At 35.3% G+C, this 21,386-nt stretch overlaps 2 protein-coding genes across 4 annotated transcripts in view; one reads left to right on the top strand and one right to left on the bottom strand.

Moving 5' to 3' along the window:
• Positions 1-11,337, bottom strand: part of LOC143249294 (uncharacterized) — a 45,898-nt gene extending 34,561 nt beyond the window's left edge. For 2 of the 3 annotated variants that reach the window (XM_076498869.1, XM_076498871.1), the window contains exon 1: positions 10,989-11,337. In XM_076498869.1, coding sequence (XP_076354984.1) covers positions 10,989-11,012 — 24 coding nt within the window. In that variant the 5' untranslated portion in view covers positions 11,013-11,337. The remainder of the gene's footprint in view (positions 1-10,988) is intronic. The other variant, XM_076498870.1, reaches the window with a different exon arrangement.
• A 5,849-nt stretch (positions 11,338-17,186) lies between these two features.
• LOC143248139 (testis-specific serine/threonine-protein kinase 3-like) lies at positions 17,187-18,158 on the top strand. The gene has a single exon (XM_076496571.1). The coding sequence runs from the start codon at positions 17,187-17,189 to the stop codon at positions 18,156-18,158; it is 972 nt and encodes a 323-aa protein (XP_076352686.1).
• Positions 18,159-21,386: the final 3,228 nt, after the last annotated feature.

Below are 21,386 nucleotides of genomic sequence, written 5' to 3'. Positions count from 1 at the left end.
TAATAAAACATTCCGTTTCCAAACCCATCAATTATTTGAGTTTCACACATGTAGTTTCTTGATAGACACACTTATATTGAGATGTTTTAAGTCAGAGTTGTTTACTGATTAAAAAAAAAAGAAAATGAAATGTTATTTTAATGTAAAAAAATCCGGTTCCAAATCTCAGTAATATGAGGGATTTAATATTAATTGGTATTAACACCTTATAACAACATCTATCAAAAGTGCGTGTGTTTTTTTGCAAGACATATAAGTGCACACATTATATATATATATTTTTTTTTGTATTTCACACGTCTGTTTGTGGAATTTCGCGCAAAGCTGCACGAAAGCTATCTGCGCTAGCCGTTCCTACTTTAGCAGCGTAAGGCAGCTAGTCATCACCAGCTACCGACAACTCTTGGGCTGCTCTTTTACCAACGAATAATGGGATTGATCGTAACATTATAACGCTGAAAGGGCGAGCATGTTTGGCGTAATGGGGATTCGAACCAGCGACCCTCAGGTTACGAGTCGAGTGCCTTGACCAATTGGTCATGCCAGGCTCATTTCACATGTTAATCAGGGTGTGGTCACACCAAATAAAGTACATGAGAGGCTTATTATGAACATTAGAGACAAATGAAAAAAATGTTGTGAGTGCATTCACAGCCACAAACCCCAATAGCGATGTAGCCATGACTAAAACGAAGCAGTAAACCTTCTCTATAAAATCAATAAACGAATAATATAAATGCTTTGCTAACTTTCATAAGCCTCTCAACGACCATCGCACGGGTATACATTCTAGTACAGTGGTTCTCAACGGGATCTATTTGGATCCCCAGGGGACGAATTGGAAGGGTTATATACCTTCACAAACTTTCTCTTGGATGCGACATCGCGTCTTCTTTATGGATATTTGGGTATGTTGAAAATTTTATACCCAGGAGAGTCGGGTGCGAAAAGACCTCTTCCTCCTTCCCTAACTTTAATTTTCAGCTACTACTATGTTGAAGTTGTTTGTAGTGCGTGAGGTCCTGAGTAACCCACAGTACTCCAGCCCTTTTCAGGGCAATGTCCATGTATTGTCTTTAATTCTTTTTTTTTTATTTTATTATTTGAAAATATATTTATATAAAGACATTTATAAACTATGTATATGATACTAAATATAAATGTCTAATGCATGGTGGCCTGCTTGATTTCTATTTCTTAAATATATATTCATAGGAGAGAGGTACTTAAGACTATGCTCATCATGTACGTGGTATCTAACGAGGTCACACAACAAATCATTTTTTATGCAAGAGTCTATCGGATACTGTTTCTAAGTTTGCGTACTTGTGTATGAAGTATTGCGAGGTACTTTATACGCTGAGGTTATGATTGAATTTTGATTGAAGTTTGTGTAATTGTTTTTGTGTTATGTTTAACCAGGCTGGACATGCGTATTTTATAATGGGTCTAATGTATGTTTTATAGATTTTTATCATATTATCAGGAAAAGTGCCTTGATTTTTATTCGACAGGCTTCTTGCATAATTTGCTCTTTTCCAGGTTTTAGTCAGGATATTGTTAGTATGCTGTACTGTATCCACGTTAACATGATATCGTAGGTAAATACTACAAATTTTGCCGAAGTAGCAGTCTGTAAAAGTGATCAGTTCACGTGTAACTTCGGAGCATCTTTTCTCAGTTTATTTAATCTGGTTAATAGTATTACTTGGGTTTTTTCGGAATATTTATTTTTATTCTATATTTCTAACAGTATTCTTCTAAGTTGTTCAGGACTGGTTGAAGGTTTGTTGCTGTGCTATTGAAGGAATGTGGGCGCTTCACTAGACCACTACATCGTCAACGAATTGTGACGCAAAAGTTTAGGTCCGACAGTGGCATATTACTCACATACATGATAAATAAGATAGAGCTAACAACCCCTCCTTGTGAGACTCCTGTCTCAGGTGAAAAAGAGTCTTAGGAGGCCCCATTAATTGGTTGGTTGGTCGATTTAGTGTTTTAGGGCACAAAGCAGCTAGGCTATCTGCGCCAAACGTCCGGTAAAAAGGTAAAAATAAAGTAAATGTAGTAAAATTCATAAAAGGAAATGAAGGTGGAGGCCCCATTAACATCGACTTTACACGTTCTATTGTCCAGAAAGTTAGATAGCCAGCGAATTTACCCGGGGTAAATCCATTTTCGTTAAGCTATCTCAAAAAACCGTGATGCCAGACCATGCCGAATGTTTTCTCAATGTCGAGAAAGCAAGTGACAGTGCATTCCTTCTTGTTAAAACTATCGGTAATTGTTTCCATTAATCTAATTAAGTGATCTGTAGTTTGTCTAGTTTTCCTAAAGCCGTTTTGAATTTCGGGTAATTTTGAGTTTGCTTCTAAATATATTGATAGTCGGTTACTAATTCTTCTTTCTAATATTTTTCCTATGCATCTGGTTAGACTAATAGGGTGGTAGTCGCGCCAAACGTTGTTTGCTACCATATGGTAAATGCGAGGTCAACTACACTCAGCTAATGCCTCCCTCATGTCTGGTGTGCCAAGAGGTAAAGAGTCTTGTGTTTTCTTGCTATGTCTTTAGGTTTTATGCCAGTTTTGGTAGCTTGTACCATACAGATGTGTTCAGTATAAAGTGATATATAAGGTGATATAGTGCTTTTAACGTGACACAGTATAAAAATCTGCTAGATTGCTAAAATCTAAGTTTTCTGGCCGTGTGTATTATACTACTGTACTGGAAAAATATTTTAGTAAACATAGAATCGTGAATGTACATACCGATATTGTTCATGGTTGTGGGTGATTTTATGGATATTATGGTAGCCACTGATATTCATACATGTCTCGTATTCATATGTAGCTAGTTTATGGACTTATAAAATGATGACAACGTGAAACCGATCCATGCCTTGAAAAACCAATGTTGTGGCTGGATTCCCAAGTTAGCGTTAAATATAACAAATTAGATATGGAGGCCCAGCAAGTACTTTTACCATTTCTGACCACATACTTGGTTAAATGTGCCTTCAGAGCTGTTAGAGATATCTTGACAAAATTCCTGTAATTTTTTTTTGTCAAATAATCACCTTTAATTAATGATTAGACAATAATTGTTTTGTTTTAGACTAAGTGAATTTCATTAATTACTATTGTAAAACTAAAGTATAATGATGCAAATAATTTATTATTTGATGATGACTTAAGGATGGCGAGGATTTGGAAGAATCTGGGATCGCCAAGGGAGAAATGCAATGTGGGACGTTGAGAAATAATGTTCCAGTATGACCAATGCAGTATTTACTTTGTTTTTTGTGAAATAATGTAGATTAGAGCAGCTTCTCCATTTATCAACAAGTGAAATGTCTGTGGTTTATACACTCTTATAACTTTGTGCATCTGTAAGAAAGATATTTATATACAAGTTGTTACTCATACCTCTGGATTGAGAAAGTAGTACTTCATCTGCTGGAAATGCATGCGTTGATAAAACGATGCTCTGCCGCCCATTGTGTTGTCAGAAAGATTTTCTACAGTTAGTGTACATATTAAAAGGCACTTTTATGTCAAGCCATAAAGGCCATAATTCATTGATAAAAAGGCAGCCAAACTATCTAATCATAAGATAGCTATCAATCATACGATGCAAATCAAAATTTCGACTATCCACCGCATCAATACGTTATGGCCCTCTTGTGTACCAATCATAGAGTCATATACTTCTACTGTTATACGTTAAAATATACTCCTACCATTGCAAATGCGATGAAAGGTACTTCTACTGTTGTATACGTGTTGAGAGCAAGTTATTTATAGTATTGTGTACGTATTTTATAAGGAAGTTATTTCTAACCTTGGGTAAGTGTGGAGTGAAATTTACTCACTTTTCTGGGCATGTTTTAAGAAAGTTAATCCTCCTACTGTCTACTTAGAAAACAATTACTTCTACCGTTGTGTGGGAGAAATAATGTACTTATATAATTACGTATATGTTAAGTGAAAGGTATAAAACTGAATGTTTGTTTTAGTACAAATTACACAATAAACAATCTGCACCATGCCCACCAGGTGAAATGAACCCCAGATTTTAGAGTTGTAAGCTCTTAAACGTGTCTCTGACCCAAAGAGGGACGAAGATGTAGAGACTGCGCAGAGGATGAAACAGAAACAGCTTTAGGCACCTATTTAAATATCATGGTAGACAGTCACTTGTCACAATATATACAGAGGATTTCTACACCAAAGGATGGACAGTCACCTGTCACAATATCTACAGAGAATGTCTACGCCAAAGACTTGTGGAGTAACAAATTTCTGCTTTAGGCTGGTGGAAGATTCAAATTTCCAACAAGCAGCACAAGGATGGAACTGAAAGCCATGAAGCAAACTCTTCCCCAGATTGCTGAACAACGCAATACTTGCGACTTCACAAGTAGTACTGCGTGAAACTCAAAGTGGTTGGCTCCCAACTACATGGTAAGATCATCAGCTAGTTTTATGTGCCAAATAATAAAGAGGTAAAACCACGAAATAAAATTGATAAACGTACAGTAGAAACTACTTAATCAAAAGCAAAATAATTCTCCTGACAGGAAACTGATCTCCTCTGTTATAATGATGAAGTGAAAGTGGCAACCATAGAAAGTCCTCACAGACAGACATAGAGAATGAGAATACTGAAAATCAAGATACCATATAGAATAACTAGGAAAAGCAAAATATGGGTCAGTACGAGTATAGACAGCCGGAGGGTTGTTGGGAACACAAGTGAAAGAACTCATCTGTCTGGTTCGGTCTCCAGATGAAGAATTATCACCTGTCGGCGAAGCAAAATAAACTTATGGTAATGACCTTTTTTTTTTGTCAAATTTCAGGCAACGATACTCGAACGATATCTGCCCCTAATTTTAAAATGGCAGACTACAGGAAAAGCAGTTAGTCAACGTCACCTATCGCTAAATCTTGAGGTACTATCTGCCAACGAATAGTGATATTGCTCTTGACATTACAATGTTCTCAAAGCTGAAAGGACAAGCATATCTGGCGACGAGTTTCGATTCCGTGACACGCAGGTTACAAACCGAAACATTTAACCAACAGGCCATGCTAGGACTGGTGGTGAAAAGACCTCTCACTTTTCGTACCAATAATTATTGGATTCTCTTAATGACTAATGAAACGCGCTTTCTTGTAATAAATAAATGCATAAAAAGCAATGTTTATCGCCATTATAACAATAATGGTGATAATCTACCGCAAGTTACAACACTATTAAATGAAATTGTTTGCTTTCAACCTGCTGTTTTGAAGTCCGTGAGATATTATCTAAAATATATATACTTTATTCAAATAATAGTAATTATATATTTTTTGTTGCATCTACGAGCATGTAAGAGAATGTTAAGTAAATAAGTTGGAATTCGTTTCAGACGAAATTTATCAACAGAAATATCACAATGTTTTTGTTTTCACGTTATGCTTCGAGTCCTTTAAATCATCTGCAGATCAGTGGTGGCTACTGAAACTTAATTATCCTTAACTGAATGTCTGCCAAAAATAAGTTAAGATTTAATACCTGTCTGAGCAAGATGTATATTTTTCTATTCAATGTAACGTTACAAAATATATTTCTAACATTAAGTTTCTCTTTTAAAAACTTTCATTACAAGAACAAGGTTCACACGTAAGCAAATGGGAATTTCAACGTCCAAATTGTTCAAAAGCTACTTTAAATCTCGCATTTCGTTATTCAAGAACTCTGCGAGGATTTAAAAAACCTATCCAGTACTAGTTCGCGGTACAGGCATGCCACAACTAATTTCTTAGGCTTACGATCCACATGTTTCTCAACTACATGAAAAATCAATGACTTTTTCTATCGGCCTTTTGGAATTACAGATGTCTCCACACTTAGACATAGCTCAAAACCTATTTCCAAGTTCTGATACATGAACTAAAAGTATAAAATTATTTAAAATTCATGCAGTACGCTCAAGTGTTTGTGTGTGTTGTTGAGTTTTTCTTATAGCAAAGCCATATCGGGCTATCTGCTACGTCCACGAGATGAATCGAACCCCCTGATTTTAGTGTAGTAAAAGTGTTAAAAAGATAACAAGTATACATTATTTTCGTATACTTCTACACCCAGGAAATGTAAAATAATGGAAATTAAATTATACTGCATCTCGTTACTCTTGTCACAACATCGTGTCCGATTACGCAGAACATCGTATTTTTAAAGTGATTTCGCACATACACTTATGTCTGTCTCTGGTATTTGGGTATATATAATTTTTATACCCAGGAAAGTCAGGTACAACAAGACCTTTTCCTCCTTCTATTACATTGTTGAAATTGACTGATTAGTATGGAGTAATATCTACTTTAGACTGGTCCTTTTTAGGGCAATGTCCATTTATATTTTTCTTTTTTTTTTAAGTCTAGTACGTAGGTGGCTGTTTTATTTAGCACTATTTTATTAATTATTATTATTTAACTTTGTTTTTATCAGATGTACAAATTTAACAGGGAAAGGAGTTGGAAGCAATAGCACTCTGTATATTGATGTATAATACTGTGAATTTATCCATGTTTAACAGAGTTCATGATGTATATTAACATTTGTGGTAGGTATTTTTCGATGTTTTTCATAATTATTTTAATGATTATATCTGTTAGATTACTTTCATTATTTGGATTTGTGTCAATATTTCAAAAAAGGTAGAAGTAATGGCATTGGTTAGTGTGTTTTCAATATTCATAGATGTGGTTTTGTGTGTGTCTTGAGTTGTTTTAGGTAAATCTTCATTTCTTGTTGATGGTTTTTCGTGCATGAATGATGTTTTCTTGACTGCTGCAGCATACGAGTTTGTTTGTGTGTTTATGTTTTCTGGTGCTGGAGTGGTAGTTGGTTTTGATGGTTCGTAAATTTTGGTTCTTTGTGGCTTGTTCGTGTTAGGAATTTTAAGTTCGTATAAGTGTGTCTTAATTGATTTGTAATTCTGGCATCCTTTATAGTTTGCTGTATGTTCTTCCCCACAATTACAGCATTTAGGTTTGGGGGTTGCAAATGCACGTTTCAACATTGTTACTTTGTTTTGAATTTCGCGTAAAGCTAAACGAAGGCTACCGGCGCAAGCCATTTCTAATTTAGCAGCTAATCATCACCACCCACGCCAACTCTTGGGCTACTCTTTTACCAACGAATAGTGGGATTGACTGTAACATTATAACGTACGACGGTTGAAAGAGTTTGTTGTAAGGGGGATTCGAAACCGCGATCCTCAGAGTAGGAGTCGAGTGTCTTAAGCATCTGGCCATGCCGGGTCCAACAGTTTTACTTCTTAAAAAGAAAATTTCTAACCTTCTGAACTGGTGAAATTAAGTGTCCGGCATGGTCAGGTGGGTTGAGGCGTTCAACTCGTAATCCGAGGGTTGTGCGTTCGAATTCCCGTCGCACCAAACATCCTCGTCCTTTCAGGCGGTGGGTGGTGATGACTAGCTAGCTGCCTTCCCTCTAGTCTTACACTGCTAAATTAGGGATGGCTAGAACAGACAGCCCTCGTGTAGCTTTCCGTGAAATTAAAAAAGACAGTACTGAAATTACGTTTATTAATCCCAACTTCGGAAATTAAAAAAAACAAAACATCTTCCTCGGACCATAAAGTGTTCTAGTGACATTTATTATTTGTAGTATTACACAATAGTAAGTGAGCAAGTAGCAATAAAAACAAGACTCGTACGCAAACATAATTTTATCGTAAATATTTGGGTTTATTTACTAGTAAGGTAAAATCTGGGATTAGAACACAATATATGCATACTTTACACACAAAATACAAACATTTAACTTTTATTTAATTAAATACTACCAGGTAGTGTTAATATTGTATATATCACTGTTATGGCAACAGTTTTCAATTGCTCCTTTCTAAATGATGTTCACAATAAAACGTGATGGTGCCTCCAGTAATACAGACGAAAACGTATCTTTACTGAGAGTTATAATCCAGAATTCTTCCTTTTATGTTAGAGTTTCCTCGAGATAAACCTAAAACAATGTTTCAATAATGATTTTTATATTTTAAAACAATCTCTATAATAACGTCCCGCGCTGGTACAGCGGTAAGTTTTCGGGTTTACAACGCTAAAATCAGGGGTTCGATTTCCCTCGGTGGACTCACCAGATAGTCTGATATGACTTTGCTATAAAATACACACTACAATAACAAGTATGAAGCTTTAGTAACATCATGCGATACGAAAACCGACTTTCATTTTGGGTAACAGAGCCCATATAACAGCAGAAACAATCCTAACACAACAATATTTTGTACGGGAACTAAATGTCTTGACTACAAACATGAGTTTTAATATCGAGTGTAAAATGTTGCCTGCAACTAAGCTCAAAACTTTTTTGTTTGTTTGTTTGAAGTTAAGCACAAAGCAACACAATGGGCTATCTGTGCTCTGCTCACGACGGATATCGAAACCTGGATTCTGGCATTGTAAGTTCGCAGACACATTACTGTGCCACTGGGGGTCAAGCTCAAAGCTACATAATGGGTTATCTGTATTGGGTTCACCACAGGTATCGAAACTCTATATTCAGCGTGAAAATCCTTCAGAGTTACCGCTGTATCACTAAGAGACCGAGCACGGAAAAATATTCATAAAAACAGTTACGACAATTACAATTGAATTAGTGGCTTCCTTGTATTATGTGGAGAACAGGATGTGTTTCAACACTATTTTTTTTTTTTGGCCTGGCATAGCCAGGTGGTTAAGACACTCGAATCGTAATCTGAGGGTCGCGGGTTCGTATACCTGTCACACCAAACATGCTCGCCATTTCAGCCGTGGGGGCGTTATAATGTGAAGGTCAATCCCATTATTCGTTGGTAAAAGAGTAGCCCAAGAGTTGGCGGTGGGTGGTGATGACTAGCTGCCTTCCCTCTAGTCTTGCACTGCTAAGTTAGGGACGGCTAGCGCAGGTAACCCTCGTATAGCTTTGCGCGAAATTCGAAACATACAAATTATTATTTTTTATATTGACAAATTAACATATTTATTCTTACATCCAAAACATAACTAAAAAATAAAACTTTTTCTTTGGCTTTGCGTTATTTACCCTCTTTAGCAATTTCTAAGTACTACAGTTGTTGTTTTGTGGAGCGTCCTAATGTTTCATGTGCCCAAACTGTAAATCAGAGAATTCGCTCCAAACGTTCAAACCATTGGAACACTTATAAAAGTTACGGTTAAGTCGCAGTATTCAGTCATATAAAGATCAGCTCAGAGTTGGCGAAGGGTGCTGCTGACTAGTGCCTTACAATCATATCAGTTCGAAATTAGGGAAGACTAAATCGCAGATAAACCCAAAACAACAAGAATAATTTCTCACTATAAATAGGACAATGTCAGTAATAATAGTTACTGGCTTCAATATCATAAAGTGAATACCAACAAGAACAAGTATTGGCTTTCATACGGTAAAACAATGTAAATAACTACTGGCTTTCATGTCACAGAGCAATGCCGACAAAAACAAATATTGCATTTCGTTCAATAGATTCAGTTACCGACAAGAATAAGTACTGGTTTTCATGCCATAGATTCAAATACCGATAAGAACAAGTACTGGTTTTCATGCCAGAGATTCAATTGCCGACAAGAACAAGTACTGGTTTTCATGCCATAGATTCAGTTGCCGACAAGAACAAGTACTGGTTTTCATGCCGTAGATTCAATTGCCGACAAGAACAAGTACTGGTTTTCATGCCGTAGATTCAATTGCCGACAAGAATAAGTACTGGTTTTCATGCCATAGATTCAATTGCCGACAAGAACAAGTACTGGTTTTCATGCCAGAGATTCAATTGCCGACAAGAACAAGTACTAGTTTTCATGCCGTAGATTCAATTGCCGACAAGAACAAGTACTGGTTTTCATGCCATAGATTCAACTGCCGACAAGAACAGGTACTGGTTTTCGTGCCGTAGATTCAATTGCCGACAATAACAAATACTGGGTTTCATACCATAGAGCAGTGTCAACAAGCACTGGCTTTCATGTTATAGAGCATTGCCGACAAGAACAAACACTGTATTTCGTGCAATAGATTCAATTGCTGACAAGAACAAGTACTGGTTTTCATGCCATAGTGCCTCCCAGTGGCACAGCGGTATGTTTGCAGACTCACATTGCTAGAAACCGGGTATCACTACCCGTAGTGGGCAGAGCACAGATAGCCCATTGTGTAGCTTTGTGCTTAGTTCCAAACAAAAAAAAATCATACTATAGATCCAATTGCCGACAAAAAAACTTGCTTTCGTGTCCCAAAACAATGCTGAGAACCACAGCGTGTCTTTTTTCATGTCACAGAAAAACACTTACTTCAGGTCATGCCTTTCATGTCATAGAACAAAGCATAGAATAACAAGTATTGATCCTGATTCCTTTAAAAAATACAGACATTAACAAGTTTGGCTAAATTTCGTGACGACAATAACACTATCGGACTATAAAAGCCCTTTACTCCAATCTACGTCATATATATATATATATATATATATATATCAATTTTCACAAGTACAGACTACTTACGAAACCACGATATTTAATTCGTAAGACATACCATAGAAAAGTTCAAAGATATATTAGGCTAAATAAAATGAATTTTAAGTTTTAAAATTCATTTTCTGATATTTGAAGACGGTTCCACAAATCAATTAACACTGTAGTTTATTTATGTATATTAATATTATTGTTGTTATTTTCAATTATCTGCAATAAAAAAAGGCCTAGCAAGCAATACAAACGATACAGTGCATGCTTTTCGAACATATTTTTGTTAGCAAATTTTTTGTGAGCCTTTACTAATTTTTGCTGACTGTTAATCTTGTAAGTTAATATTTATTTTTGTCATTAAATACAAGTCCAAGGCTAATACAGAGTAAAGGTCTGTTCATTCATATCTAAGAAAAGGGTCCTTACCTCTCTCTGGACTTGCTTCACCATTTCAACTTGCACTGCAGGGTCCGATGCGAATGTGGCGAAGTTAGTAGTTCTTTAGTTGTTAGGCGTGCTGCATGTAATGGAAGACGAGTTCGGGCACTGACCTTAACTGTCGGAAACCGAGATGGTTTAAAATGTCTCCTACTATCTAAGAACCTCGGTTCTGCAGTTCAAAGCGTGATTCAGGCTTTTTTAGTCGGGAGACTTTTATTCACGGAAGGAAAATCCGCCAAAAAAGTAGACACCTGTCCAAGTCAAATGCTCTAACAAAAACTTTTACAAAGTAGGCGGAGAAACGCTTCTGGCTTGTGACGTTAATAACAAGAGGGCTTAATCTGGTTAGAACATTTTCTTATTGGCTAAAGGTGAAAAGTACCAAGATACACTTGTTGGAGGTCAAAGTTTTAGAACAACCAGGTGGTGCTCAACAAGAACTAGATGAGTTGATATGCAAGGGAAGTGTAATTAAGACTTTTGAAATAGTAAGGGTTATATTCTCTGGACATAATTTACCTTTCATAGCATACATTATTTATTATTATATATATTTATATATGATAATAACGTTACTTATAGTAAAACATCAAGATATTTATTACACAGCAGCAATCAGACGTCACTGTTCTTGCACTAACTAGCATGGGACATATATTATGGAAAGTAAAGAACAATAAGTTTAAGTTTCTGAATTTTTAGTAAATATTTGTCATTATTTTAAATACTTTTATTCTAGGCCACCCAAGTAAACATTAATCATAAAGATTGGGTCCGTACGTAGAATGTTTAAAAGGAGGGTTTCTAGTTTGTGAGATGAAAATCCAACACAACGTGCTAATGCTACGGGTATCTGGGAGCAAACCCTTACAGAAAATATATACATATAAAAAAAGGTATTACGAGATTAAACTTGAAAGCAGTTTTGCATGAAATATAGCTTAAACAATTGCATGGCTGTTCATATAAAACCCACAAGCATCCAATAAAAAGTCAACAAATTATGATTCTGTTGTAAAACTGCATGTGGAGTGAGACTTAAATCAGCATAATATTGTATATTTTATTAAAATAAAATTCCATATTATCAACATAAAGAGTAATGATTAATAGTTCCATTATATTGCTAATTTAAATAACTCTCTACAATAATATTATATTAGCTATTTCAATAATTGACTATCATATACGTACGTGTATGCGCTACAGAGATAACATGCTGGTATGCTCCACTCTTCTGTGGTGATTTTCCATAAATAACTTACATATTGTTTCGATATTGGGGCCTGGCATGGCCAAGCGCGTTAAGGCGTGCGCTTCGTAACCCGAGGGTGGCGGGTTCGCGCCCGAGTCGCGCCAAACATGCTCGCCCTCCCAGCCGTGGGGGCGTTATAATGTTACGGTCAATCCCACTATTCGTTGGTAAAAGAGTTGCCCAAGAGTTGGCTGTGGGTGGTGATGACTAGCTGCCTTCCCTCTAGTCTTACACTGCTAAATTAGGGACGGCTAGCACAGATAGCCCTCGAGTATCTTTGTGCGAAATTCCAAAACAAACAAACAAACCGTCTGTAATTCACTAGCAAATGCTATCTTGGTGGTACTAGTTCCAGTTCAGCGATTTCACAAGTCAAAAAGAGAGTTGCTTTATAAATTTCAACTCTCTATTTGTGCTGCTTGTGGAAAGCTATATTCTACATCATTGCTTAAACTACGATCTTACTAGTTCGATCGGGTTCGTGGACTCAAGCACCTTGGAAACCCGCACGAAAATTAACATAAGTGGTTAAGGGCTTCAACATCCACCGATCTTTTGCAGAATGTTGTTGGTCCATGAGATAATAAATGCATAATCATCTCTCTTACTTTTTGCAATGCAAGAATTATCTGTGGCCATGAGTGATAACAAGTTTATTTCTTATTCACCCTCTTCTCAATCCTTATATTTTATATGTTTGGAGTGATTGCCGTACATCAGAGTTGCAATAGATCTTTGTTCCACACGGGGAAAGGAAGCAGAGATTTGGTTGTGACCAATCATCTCAATGGTGACCGTATCATATCTTTCCACCCATGTGTGTCTTCTGAAGTACATTTTAGCAATCTCTTTCAGCGTTATAATGTGATGGTTACTCCCACTCTTCTATAAAAGTAGGCGGTTCATGGTGTTGACTAGCTGCCTTCCCTGTAGTCTACCACTGTTCGAAATTAAAGTTCAAGCAAACCAATCAATCAGCGACTAACCGTCCTTCTTGATCATGAGCACTTCTGCCTGTGAGCATGTCATTTCTTAAGTAAGAAACGCTCTTCACTTATAGTACATGATTTTAGACTCGATAACACACGAGATAAGGTAAATATATACATAAGCAAAAACATCATAATAATATTATGTGGTCATAGCACCAATACTTTCTCCTCTCTACTTATTTTGTAGTCTTTTCAGATGAAACTGGTAAACCCATAACATGAAAAGATGTTTTACTAGATATGATACAAAGTAATATTCAGTTTCGCTAAAACTAAGTCTCTACTACGATATAAATAGGCTAAACACAAGTGTACAGGATATAATGAAACAATATTCGCTCAAATTCACAAACACAATTAAGGTAATGATCATATACTACTTTTAAAAGATGGACAATTACTTTTAATGGAGTGGTAGAATGATCAGACAAGCAATATTCCATCAAAGTTTGTTATAAACTGACCAACTCATTCAAAATTCTGTTCCACGGCGACTAAAACTTACGTTTCTTAGTTAAAATGGAAACGTTAGGATCATTTAGACTGACTAGAGCTACTCACGTGTCTGGCCATTCCCATTTGAAAATAAAGGAAATTGTAACTCTGAGATATTACCTTACCTGCCATTGAAGGACAGTGCTGTTAATTTTTATGCACATGCGCTTTACAACAATTATCTTATAAGTAGACCAAGAGCATGGCAAAAAAACGTAACTAGAATAAAAGCAACTTCATTTCATGACCATGTGTTGTGTGGAAACTGAACATATCTATAATAAACGAAAATATTTAAAATCTTGCTACATTAAAATAAGAAGGTTGAAAACACATGGTATACTTGCATACTAAAATTTTATTGTCTGCTTTTCCTTCCTTGCATAAAATGACAACTGTGTTTCGCTTCTTGTACAGTATCTGAATGTATTTCCCAAAGAAAATCCTTTTAACACTGGAATTTCTCTACATTTCTATTTTTAAGGTGCTTAAATGTGTTAACAGGAGACATGGTAGTAAAATATATTTAGAAAAAGTAATAGAAATATTAATTGGAAAAACACGGGTCTTTTCAGTAAAGAATACATTAAAAGTATTTATAAAAAGAGTTTCAAGTCCAATTTACAGGGAGTCTGGAATATTTCTTGTAGTGATTGAATAAAATATAAAGCACTTTCCACGTTGGTAATTTGATATTTTAATGGACTCGAGTTTTCAGTTGCATGCTGAGGCTCAACATTTATGTATGACCCTGTGATTAAGATTATAAAATAGGAACTATGTTATGGAGAGTAACGATACTTCATTATGCTTTGTTAAAATAAATATATGTATTATTTTCGATCTTCCGGTGATCATGTCTTAATTTTTTAAAAGTTTTAATAGAATGTTGGTAAAAACAATGCTCTTTACCAAAATGTATCATATATTTATAGCGTTCCTTATAATATTAATGTTTCTAACAATCAAATCAAATAACAACACATAGAGCCCACTGTTCCATGTTCTGTATTACTTATACAGGGTGTTCGGAAAGTCACTGTGCACTTATATATTTATTAACAGACAAAACTCCATAGTGACTTTCCGAACATCCTGTATAATATACTTTTCACTTAATGTTTTACTACTTGTTAAACTTAACCAAGCTAATATCATACTAATACTTTTATTAGAAATTATAAAATACTTATAATCATTGCGTAAACGTAAAGCAAAATTATTAATATCATAATGTTTAAAAATAAATCTTAAAATTTCTATAAAGTTTCTAACAATTTTGAACAGTAGGTAACATGATTTTGACTGTTGCTCTTGGACAACTGTTACTAACATTATCTACTAATAATAGAAAAAAATAAACATTACCTTATATTTTGGAATTTACAAAAAATATTCATTTCCAAACTACGCTTGTCGTTTTTTTTACGGCCCAGCATCGCTAGGTGGGCTAAGGTTTGTTTTTGATTTTGAATTTCGCGCAAAGCTACTCGAGGGTTATCTGCGCTAGTCGTCCCTAATTTAGCAGTGTAAGACTAGAGGGAAAGCAGCTAGTCATCACCACTCACCGCCAACTCTTGGGCTACTCTTTTACCAACGAATAGTGGGATTGACCGTCACATTATAACGCCCCCACGGCTGGGAGGGCGAGCATGTTTGGTGCCACTGGGATTCGAACCCGCGACCCTCGGATTAGCCTTGTGGGCTAAGGTGTTCGACTCGTAATCTGCAGGTTACGACCCTCAGATTACGAGTCGCACGCCTTAACACGCTTGGCCATGTCGGGCCCAAACGGCCTAACTGAATATTACTCCTTATAACTTGAACGCACGCATTTATTTTGCGTCGTCTTTCAGAATTTGTAATGGGTACTGGAGGGATCGGGCCTGGCCCGCGTCGCGCCAAACATGCTCGCCCTCCCAGCCGTGGGAGCGTTATAATGTAACGATCAATCCCACTATTCGTTGGTACAAGAGTAGCCCAAGAGTTGGCGGTGGGTGGTGATGACTAGCTGCCTTCCCTCTAGTCTCACACTGCTAAATTAGGGACGGCTCGGTGCAGTGGGCTAACAACCTGCTCACTTAAATACTTGTTGAAGAATCTGCAAGCGATTGTGGCCCTATGTTCCTAGATGGAATCTAATGGTGATAACTAACTATAACTAACTAACTGGAGGGATCTACATGTTTCGATAATGTTAGAAGAAACTAATTTTACACTGCAGATAGCAATAAGAGAACATTTATTTAAACAGACGTTTCGCCTTTTTGGGTTCTTCAGGTCCAGTACATAAAATTATGTATTTACTATTTATTGTTCATTATTACCGTCTATTTTATCTTAATTTAGCTAACATATTTATTCGAAGGTGGTACCTTTCTTAATACTTATTATTGAGAAAAATATGTTTAATAGGAACAATTTGAAAGTGTTAATATTCCAACATGATTATTATCCCTTTATCAGCACCCATGTTAAAAATATAACACTTCAAAAATATTTTTATTAGTTATAAAGTAATGCAGTAGTTACACTTTACATGTATTGTTATCAATGTTTATTATAGATAATATGTTAAAGTTTACACCTTCTAGTTCCGACTGTCAGTTCTGAGGTTGGAGGATACCCTGAACTGCAGTATAAATACATTTTTATCTGCAATACTTAAACAGTTTGTTTTTATAATTGCTATGAAACTGACAGCAATTTTTTTTTATTCTTGTGTTATTGTTCTGCTGACAAAAATAATTTTTACACATTTTATTGAAAATTAGTAAAACATTTCGATAAGGCACGACCTTAAAGTTGGCTTCAGAAGCTTATAAAATCCAAAAACGTAATATAAAACACTTAACTATAGTTAAGTTTCATTACCGAGCGAATTGTAACCATAAATAAAAATTGTAATCATATTTATAATATACATATACTGTGAAAGATGTGATATTTTAACGACATTGACAGCCATTTTGTTTACTTTTCATTTTTCATCACTACCCTCTTCTCAACAATGTATAAGTACTAATACTTCAGTATAAAACAATGAAAGAAAACTAAAAGCTTTTTATACGCTCTTCATACATTAGTTGTTGAAATGTTTGTTTTAAACGTTGATCTGAAAAGTTTAGGACGATGTTTCGAGGAGGTTGTCTGTTTAGGAAGTCGCACTGTTCTAATAATGGAACTATGGTTATATTGTAACAACATAACCTACGTTAGTTTAGTATTGTTAAACAATAAAAAGCATGTAGTTGTTAGGTAACGAATTACGAGAAACTACATGATGACTCGGTAATGACAGAGTATTTCATTCAAGTTGTGTAAATTTGATTGGGTTTTATTTTAATTTTATTACTCATATATTTCATGAAAGTGGTTCATCTTCATTGTTTTTTTTATACCAAATTTGTGGAAGATACTCGTCAGATAACCGAGCTAACTATGGCAATAACTCCGAAACAAGTTGGATGTGTGCCAAGTTTAAATGTAGATGAAGCATTTTACGTTGATAATTTTAATTTATCTTATAAAGAGTTACAATCACCAAAAATCATCGTAAAAACTTTTCTACATGGTAGATCTTCAAATGAAAGATTTCTTAATAATAAAGGATATACAATTGGAAGGCAGATTGGCTGTGGTACGTTTGCTTCTGTCAAGTTAGCTTATTATACAGTGAACGACCAGCAAGAAGAACTTGCTGTAAAAATTGTGGCAAGAGACAAAGGACCAAAAGAATTCACGAATAAGTTTTTTCCTCGTGAGATAGAAATATTAAACAAATTAGACCATAGCAACATCATCCAACTTCATGCGATATATCACTTGCCAAAAAAAACTTATATTTTCATGGAATTAGCCCGAAAAGGTGATGTCGTTGAATACATTCGGGTTAAAGGTCCTGTTTCGGAACAATTAGCGAAAAGATGGTTTCATCAAATTACTCGAGCATTGCGGTATTGTCACCATCTAGGAATTGCTCACAGAGACTTAAAATGTGAGAACATATTGCTGGATGACTCACTAAATGCTAAACTTACAGACTTTGGGTTTTCCAGAACATGCTTCAACCCCACAACAAACCGACAGATTCTAAGCGAAACATACTGTGGGAGTGCAGCCTATGTGGCCCCAGAAGTTGTTCGAGCAGTACCATATAATCCTATGTTGTCTGACCTTTGGAGTCTAGGAATTTGCCTATTTGTAATTCTCAACAACTCTATGCCTTTTAACGACTTTAATCTTAATAAAATGCTCAGGGACCAGGAAGAACGAAATTGGAGATTGCGATCGAATATTGAACACACTCTAAGTAATGACGTGAAACATTTGTTACGAAAATTATTGGAACCAGATGTCATGAAGCGAATTTCGCTTGACCAAATATTTGAACATTCATGGCTAAAGACATGACTAATAAATATTTACATTTGAAAATGTTTCATTTAATGTAACACATACTAGTAAAATACTCCTAGACTTCTCAAATAAGTGATTATGGCTAAGATTTATTCATTAATAACTGGTTATTCAGTCTTACTCGACTAATTTCACATATTAATACACTAAACTCTATAATTTACAATATTTATTAATTCTTAAATACCTTAATATTAGTTGGTTTTGATTTGTAAAATATATCAAGTTACTGCTATCAATTAAATATATATATATATACATATTTTTTTTTCAGTTTATACATATAATCAACATTCCCAAACGAAACGTGTGACTTAGGTTGCAGACTATAATAGTTTCAAAATGCAAATATATTGATTACTTTAAAAATGTTTCATTTATTGATTTTAATAAAGAATGAAGTAAATGGTGTGTTGATTTATTGACCTGTATAATTATATTTCTACCCATAGATTAAACTGACGAATTTACCTGGTTCACTATTGTGTTTTTAATTGTTTATATTAGAGTGAAAACAGATGTTGTTTAACACAGAACGTATATCTTCCAAGTTGTTTGTTTTTGAATTTCGCGTAAAGCTAGCAGCCGTTCCTAATTTAGCACTGTAAGACTAGCGAGAAGGCAACTAGTAATCACCACTCATCGTCAACTCTTGAGCTACTCTTTTACCAACGAATAGTGGGATTAATTGTAATATTATAACGCCCCTACAGCTGAAAGGGCGAGCATGTTTAGTGTGACTAGGATTCCAACTCGCAGATTGCGAGTCGAGCTCCCGAACCACTTGACAATGCTAATCCACTTCCAACTTGAGGGAAACCTTTTACACATTGTAGTTTTCGATCTTTTGAATGTATTTTTACAGATATACTAAATATTTTTAAATTACATTCACTACTTGTAATGAGTTTTTGGCATAAACATGTAGCAAATCTTACACGTGTTCAGCATTGTTTGCTTGAATTTTGCACAAAGCTACTCGAGGGCTATCTGTGTTAGCTGTCCCTAATTTAGCAGTGTAAGACTAGAAGGAAGGCAGCTAGTCATCACCATCCACTGCTAACTCTTGAGCTACCCTTCTACCAATGATTAGTGAGATTGACCATCACATTACAACGCCTCCACAGTTGAAAGGGTGAGCATGTTTGGTGTGACGGGGATTCGAAGCCGTAAGCCTCAGGTTACGAGTCGAGTATCTTAATCACTGGGCCATGCTGGGCCTTGTGACGGCTGTCCAGGGCCTTCACAACATTTACAAAAGTCCAATGGCCAAGAGAAGACTTTTCACAAACCTGTAATACCCTTCACGAGAGCTACAATTCCTCAGCATCCAAGTCATATGCTCTTCTACTTGTGAAGAATAGCATTTTCACGTGTTAAAAATTCCAAACACACTCATCCTTTCAGAATGGAAAGAGTACACATATAATAAGCATATATGTGTGGCCTACAAACATGCTATGTTCTCCCGCTATTTATTATAATATTTTAATAAATTATGTATTATTTAGTTCCTGTGCTGTCATAGAAGCTACATATGGTGCAGGGTGTCTAATATTATCTTGTTCTACCAATTTCAGCTACTTTCTCTAGTTAGTTAACGTTCTCTGCTTACGGAGAAATTTCAGTATTCTTTTCCCCTGTGCTAAGGCTAGATAAACTGGAATACTTTTTGTGGCTGAAGTATTCAGGTAAACAAGTCTTCTAACAGCTGTCAGAAAACAGAGTTCATTAGGTCTGCCTTCAACTAGACAGAGAAATTAAGTGGATTTCAAATGCATTCTTTACTATCCCCCTGTTTTACACATTGACAAGACGTTTTAGAGTTGGTTCAGCATTTATTGTTTACGTAATAAGTGTTATGAAAAAGGAAGGACACAGGAATAGTTATTGTATACCTTGGACTCAGGATGGCCTGATTTGCTTTTCTTGTGAATAAAGATGTTTTTGTCTGTTTACCAAAATGTTTGTCCAGCTAGGTCACAAAATGATCACTTGGTTTAAATATTTTTAATCACAAGAAGTCTCATAATTTTTCCTGGTTAGATTCTGCTGTTACCGTGGATAATTCTATATGATACTTGTCTGAAAACTCCATACAAGTTTCTAACATTTCAGGGTATCTTCTCTCCTGTTTTCATGGCACTGTCTCCTTGTATGAAAATTAAGCACTATATGACAAGTATTTTATTAGTAGTACTAGTTGACCTGAAAAAAGTTTAAATTTCTAGATATAAGTTCATTTTAGATCTATGTGCATGTTTTGGCCAAATATTCATTACTCTTTGATGTTCATCATTAGAATGCTACTAGTCCTGTAATGGTTGCACTTACTGGAATACCTGCAGTTCATCATTGACTTCATGTTCAAATAAATAAGATACGTATGAATTATACTCAAATAAGTTATGTTGTACTCATGATAAGCTTATACATAGTGCTAATGAGATATAGGGTGATAGGGGTTACGTACCTTGGATAAAAATGAGAAATATGCCCTTCCTTGTGATTTTTCATTTAACACAGTCACCCACCCACCTACGGATAAAACTTATACGTATATAAACATTTCTATGCCTTCAATGGCTCCTCAGGAAACTGGGATGGATTGTGTAATCTAATAATTGATGTAAGACAACTGACTGCTCTGGCAGTATTTATCAAGTGTTAAAAATGTTGTTTGTGGTAAGTGTATGCTTGAATTGTACAAAACATTTTCTGTGATCCATAAATGATAGAACTACAAAAATGTTGACTTAGTAGTTGCCATTCACTGATATTTAGATATTTGCCCATGTAACATAGGGTCTCATTAATTTTAGACTAATTAGGGGTTAATAATCAAACACCCTGTTACTTAATATTGTTTCCAAGAAAAGCCATGCAGGATTACTATTTAATATTATTGTATCAAATATACTCTAGTTATTTATTCAAAATTTTCTATTTTTATTTTGTAAATTTTTTTACAAATTATTCTGCAAAAATATAAATTATTTAACCTTTTAACATTGTCTGTTTTGTACTTATACATACAGTAACTTTTGCATGGTTATTTCTTGTGCTTGAATCATAACATCTGTACTTTTATTGCTAATAAGCCAGGTTTTAAATGGCAAGAGAAAAACAAAAATTGAAAAAAAAACAACAACAACAACAAAAATGATTACAGTTCTGGCTCTTGCCAACCACATTTGTTAAAACACCTGTATTACGAAGCTC

Source organism: Tachypleus tridentatus, chromosome 4 (assembly GCF_004210375.1).
Source record: "Tachypleus tridentatus isolate NWPU-2018 chromosome 4, ASM421037v1, whole genome shotgun sequence".
Classification (NCBI taxonomy): domain Eukaryota; kingdom Metazoa; phylum Arthropoda; class Merostomata; order Xiphosura; family Limulidae; genus Tachypleus; species Tachypleus tridentatus.
Note: the sequence above shows the minus strand (reverse complement) of the source record. Positions and strands in the feature narration are given on the sequence as shown.